General features: G+C 25.9%; 1 protein-coding gene across 1 annotated transcript in view; it reads left to right on the top strand.

The window, feature by feature from the left end:
- The first annotated feature begins 356 nt into the window (after window positions 1-356).
- The window catches only part of LOC100207743 (fucose-1-phosphate guanylyltransferase), a 36,192-nt gene continuing 30,548 nt past the window's right edge, over window positions 357-6,000 (top strand). Inside the window, exon 1 of the mRNA XM_065805711.1 lies at window positions 357-839. Within this exon, the coding sequence (XP_065661783.1) occupies window positions 452-839 (388 nt within the window). The 5' untranslated portion in view covers window positions 357-451. The remainder of the gene's footprint in view (window positions 840-6,000) is intronic.

The raw sequence follows: 6,000 nt of genomic DNA, 5'->3' as shown, positions 1-6,000 counted from the left end.
TTGCATGCGCAATAAAATGGAAGGAAAGCGTATCCAATCCATTAATTGAGAAAAAGTTCTTAAAAAACTCAAAAGACTTTTGATACTAAATTGGGAAAATAAACCTCTAAAATAAGGAACTTCTTATTACTAGCTTGTATGCTTGGTTTCTTATATAAATCATATAATATAATGCACATATAATATAACGCACATGCACAAGTTGCATAATTATTTTGTAATTTCCCATTGCCCATAAATATTATATAATAATAATATAATAATTACAATATAATGCACATATATATGCATTATTATATTGTATTGAAATATAGTGCAAGTTTTATAAAAACTTTTTTAATGTTTTAATGTTAAAATTAAATTTTCTACAAGTTTTAGTTGTTAAATGTTGTTCAATATAAGGTTCAATTAATAAAGTCTCAGCATCTGTTTAAAAAATCACTGTCAAAGTATGTCTGATTTTATCATAAAAAATGCAACTTTTGAAAAGATTGTCAAATTTAATAAGATGAGAGGAAAATATTCCTCAGAAATTTTTTGGGATGTGGTTGTGTTGAGTGCATTAGACTGTGATCAAAAAATTGCGTTTGAAATGCAAATAAAAGAAAAAATAGAGCGCAAAGAGCTGCCTTTGTCACCTACATACCATGTTATGCATGACCCTGTTGGTGTTAAGGTAGGAAATGGTGGTGCTGTAATTGCAATAATAGATGAGCTCAATCAAATTTATGGCGAAAAATTGGAAATTCTTAAAGTGATTATTTTTTTATCAGGTGGATACAGTCAAAGGCTTCCTTCAGCATCTGCACTAGGAAAAATCTTTACTGCACTTCCTTTTGGTAAGATATAACTTTGATTTATTATATTAAAATATAGTATATAATTTAGGCATCCACTTTCCTGATTTGAAGGGGATCAATAAGTTACTAGTTTTCAAATTAAAAATAAATCATTAATAGTTAATATCCTATTTGGAATGTTTAGTATGGGTTGAATAAAACCTAAAATTGCAGATTAACTTCTATTAAAAAAATAAAATTTAAATAAAATTGATTTTGATGCCCATGCTAATTGGGCTAAAGTTTTAGGCTTTAAACATGGACTATCTCAGGTTTTATGAAACTTGATAGGTTATTGTATATTGATAGAAAAAGCGAATCCTGAAAATTTCTACTTAAAATCTTGTTCAGTTCATGAAATACTGTCATTAAAAGTATCTGATTTTTTCAAAAAAAAAAAAACTTTAGTTGCGAAAATATTTGGTTTATCCTTTGAATCTGTATATTTTTAAAATGAAATTTCAAAAACTTTTTTTTATTTAAATGCAAGCTCTAGACTCTTGTAAACCGTTAACATTTATTTTTTAATGTCACATTTTATCCATAATAGCTACTTAAAAAACCTAAAAAAATATTGGAAAATCTAAAAAGTTGATTTTGATGTGTCAATTTACAAAATTAGCAATTTAATAAGAGACAAGTTGTATTTTTTTGTTTATTTCTAGATATAGTACAGTGATGGATCCAGTTGGGTGGGTGCGTGGTAGTGGTGGTGGTGGTGGTGGTGGGAAGATGTCTAATAAGCCCCCTACCCCCACACCAGAATCTGTGAAGTCATAAAATTTATTGGAAATGGAGGACCTTTTTTTTTTTTAGGAGACACAAATGTGATACAAAAAACAAAAAAATGGATCCATCCTGGATCCATCACTGATATAATAAGCTTGCTTATTTTTTTAAGTTTAGGTATAAGATACAATTTCATAAGCATTAATAAAGCTCTAAAAATTGTTCCAGCTAAAACTTTATCTTCATTTATTTATTTTGTCATTAAAAAAAGAAGACAATGCAGTGTTATATAAAATCTACAAAAAAAGAATCTTAAAAAGAATTTAATTCATTAACATGAATTAAATTCTTTTTAAGATTCTTTTTTTGTAAACGAAAACTCAAACAAAAACTTATTAACAATAAGTTTTTGTTTGAGTTTTCGTTTGAATAGAGAAAGTGAAGAACAATTTTTTAGCTGGTTATTTAATAAAGTTTTCCATAATTTAGGACCTCTGATGGCAATAGAAAATTTAGTAACCAAATAGTGCATTTTAGGTTGCTCATAATTGTTATATGAAAATCTTGTAGGGTACACGTGATCAGTTTTATTGAAAAGTGTATTAAATATTATAGGAGTTCTTTAAAATTTGTGAATCAACCTGCACTTGAAATAATTCTGACAGCGTGTTTTTGTCTACTAAGCAATTTTTTAATTTTACTACTAGAGCTGCAATATGCATAATTTATATAACAATGTATGAGGGAGAAATATAAGATTTTAAAGCAGTTTTGGTTTAATAATTGCTTAACTTTGTATAGTATGCCAATATTTTTTGAAATTTTATCTTCTATCATTCTTATGTGTTCTCTCCATGTCAAGTTTTCATCAAGTATCACTCATAAAAACTTTAATGATGACTCTTTAATTATTTTAGAGTTGCCAATATAAAGATCAGGAGTTTAATGGAGTATTTTTTTTATTGTGAAGTCTATGAAAAAGTATACTTAGTATATTTAAATTTAAGGACAATTTGTTTGCCTTAAACCATTCTGCTAGATATAAAAATTCCTTGTTTGCTACTTTAAATAAAAGGTTGATATCTCCATTAGAATAAAATAAATTAGTGTCATCTGCAAATAAAACTGAGTTTAAAACTTCAAGCCGCGTTTAACCTAGTATCAGCACTATTTTAAATAACAAACTTTTTTTTCACTGGTGCTTATTTAAAAAAGGTAAAATGTTATTCATGGGAAGTCGCAAAGTTAAAACATTAAAGCACAAATCGTGTTAAAAACAAAGTTATTGATGTACTCTAATTTATATCATATATTGTAATAAAATTATATAGAAAGACATTATAATAATTATTATAATTATATAGAAAGAGTATTTCATAGTCAGTACTAGAAACAAGCCTTTATATATGCTTGTATTAAATTCAGGTTTTAAATAGAATTCGGCTGCCCTTATCTATTTATTTTTTATTGTACAATTATTCTCTCAGAACATTTTTATCTTAGAAGAATTTATATTTCTCTTGATTAATTTTATCAATTGGTTATTGAGTATTTCACTTTGTCTTTTTTATGTCTTATACATGAAGTCTTTTTGCACTAAGTAAATATTGAGCATCGCATATAAAATCAAACAAAAATATAAAATACAAAAATTAAACACAAAAAATATATTATGTATAAAAAAATACAAAAATACATTTTGTACAAAGCAAACCTGATATTAAATCAAACTTCTTTGCAGCAGCAACTGATTAAACTGATTACAGATTCAAAAAAAACAAAAAAAATAACAAAAATTAAAACAAGCTACAATTTATTTTTCAAATAAATCTTTAAAATACTTTATAGTTTAAATTTGTGTTAGTTAAATGCATCACGTTCAATTTAACTAACACAAAACAAGTCTAAACAAATATATATTTAATTTAGGTTGAAAACTGTAAATTTTGGTTTCCATGGTTTCCATTAGTTTTGACCCAGAATTAGTGTGTACAAAATGATTAATACAGTAATAACTTATTGGACTTTCAATTTTTTAGGTTTGTGAATAAGTTTTTAGGTTTTTTACATGGTTATAATAAATCCTGATTATGCCAACCCAGCTGACCCAAAAACGCCACATATATGGAAATATAGCGTACACATCAAGGTACCTTGTGATGCAAATTTAAAAATCTTTCAATTTTGTTTGCAGAAGAAAATTTAATTTGAATGTTTAAATTAAGTGATATTTTGACTTTATAAATACAATAAAAACAAATTTAGAATGGAGCTACTCCAAATAGTTTGATTAAATTTGGTGCAAATGTAGTCTATAGCCATGCTAAACTCTGAATAAAATTTCAGTCTTATTAGTATAATGATTTATGGCAGTTTTAGTTTAAATTTCGCTATTTTTTTGCTACTTATACTTCAAATTGTAACTGGTACTGTGATATTTGTAACCATTACTGTGATATTTGTAACCTTTACTGTAATATTTGTAACCGGTACAATGATATTTGGTCACTATTTTCAAAATAATGGTTACATAAGTTCTACTATGTAATATCAACAATTTTATTAAAATTGTTTTATTGGCACATTATCCTTTTTTTTTTTATAGCCCAAAATATTGATTCACTATTTAAATCAAAACAACAACCTATCACTCAAAGGAATGTCAAAGACACTGGAATCAAGAGACATTCTTTTTGCAGTATCAGACTTTATAAGGTTTACCAGTTAATAACTCTAAATTAGAATCAATATGAGACTTATATTCAAATATTGTCACTTTCATTTATCCATTTATCGATATAATAATATATCAATATGTTCAATATTAGACTAATATTAAACAAATCTGGTCACTGATTAATGCAAATGGAGTTAAACTAATTATAGTTTGTAGTATTAAAGTTCCAAATATACTTTGTTGTCTTTAAACCCATTAAAGTAAATGTACCCTTTAGCCTTAAGTCTTTTCAGCAATCTGGCAGGTTTTTTTTTAATAAAGCTGTTTGACAATGTCATTTGAAAAACAATCAACAGCAGGCTTGACAATATTCTTATTTAAGAAATCTTGTTGAAGTTGTCAATTATGTTTTCAAGATCTTTTTTTTTTAGTTATATTTTTTTAAATTTACTTTAAGTAAATATTTCAGTATAGAAAAGACCAAATATCAATCAGCCTAAAAAAAGAGCTAGCCATGAATAAAAGTTTCAAATTAGTCTTGGTACCATAACTTCTGTAGACATTGTTCTGTTGTTATTGTTCTGTTGTTATTGTTCTGTAGGCGTTGTTCTGAGGATATAAACTTTTCAGTTGGTGTAACCCAGCTTAATCTATAATTAAAGTTAAGGAAACAGAAACAAAATACAAAAGTTCTATCAAATAAAAAAGAGTTCAATAATAAGCAGGTATTGCAAAAATTAAAAGGTAAATTTGTATCAAGATCTCACTAAATAATAAAATGTTGCCTGCTTTTGGATTCTCCGTCATTTTTATTATTCATGATTTCAAAGACTTACAGGTGCATTAGAAACCAAAACAGCCAATGATTACAGTCTTGTTTCCGAAGATACAGAAACTTCTAAAGAATTTGCTATCAAAATTTGTTATTAATGATATTGTTCTGCAACCATCAAAACAGTTAAAGCTCATATCAAAGTTAAAAACCCAAATGATGCAGAGATTCAAAAGTTAGGATGAATTTCAGAAATGCAAACTCAGAAAAGAGGATTTTCCATCAACAAAACATTACTCAAGGTAATTTTAAAAGAATTTTGAAAGAATTTTTACATTGTTTTATCTTGTCCAGATTTAAAAAGATTTAGATATTTCAAATAAAAAAATTTAGTTTTTATTTCATTGATTTAAATATCTTTTTCTATTGCACTTAGACAGTTAAATAGATAGAAAATTAAAGCTTCAATATGTTGAAGATTCCATCAAACAGCTAAAAATCCTAATAGATTTTGCCAAAAATTTTGCAGAAGAGAGAAACAAAGTTAGTCCATGATGGTTATAAGAAAAAGTTGCACTACATTAAGCACATCAGTTTATGATACAATTGAAGATACAGCAAAATAAATATTGTAATAAAACCAAACCACGTTTCTACTTTTATAAAAGTACATGAAAGTGTATGTTTTTACCTCAATTAGCAATTCAATTTCATTTGTATTATTTTTCACTTAACAAAAAATTGATAATTAATTTTTGGTTTTTAGATTTTAATAGCCTAACTTGTTTTAAATCAATGCAAAATGATTTGCAATTGTTCTTATTGTTATTGGTATTATTAAAATAAAGATTTATATATTATAAAATATATATGCTCAAGTAAAGTATTTTTCTTTAAAACCAGTTAATTGCATTTCTTATTAAGAACTTTTTTTCTTAAAACGAGAAATATATTTCTTGTTTTAAGAAATAAATTTCTCACCC

The sequence above is a fragment of the Hydra vulgaris genome, chromosome 09, assembly GCF_038396675.1.
Source record: "Hydra vulgaris chromosome 09, alternate assembly HydraT2T_AEP".
Taxonomy (NCBI): Eukaryota; Metazoa; Cnidaria; class Hydrozoa; order Anthoathecata; family Hydridae; genus Hydra; species Hydra vulgaris.
This window is presented reverse-complemented; position numbering and strand designations above follow the sequence as displayed.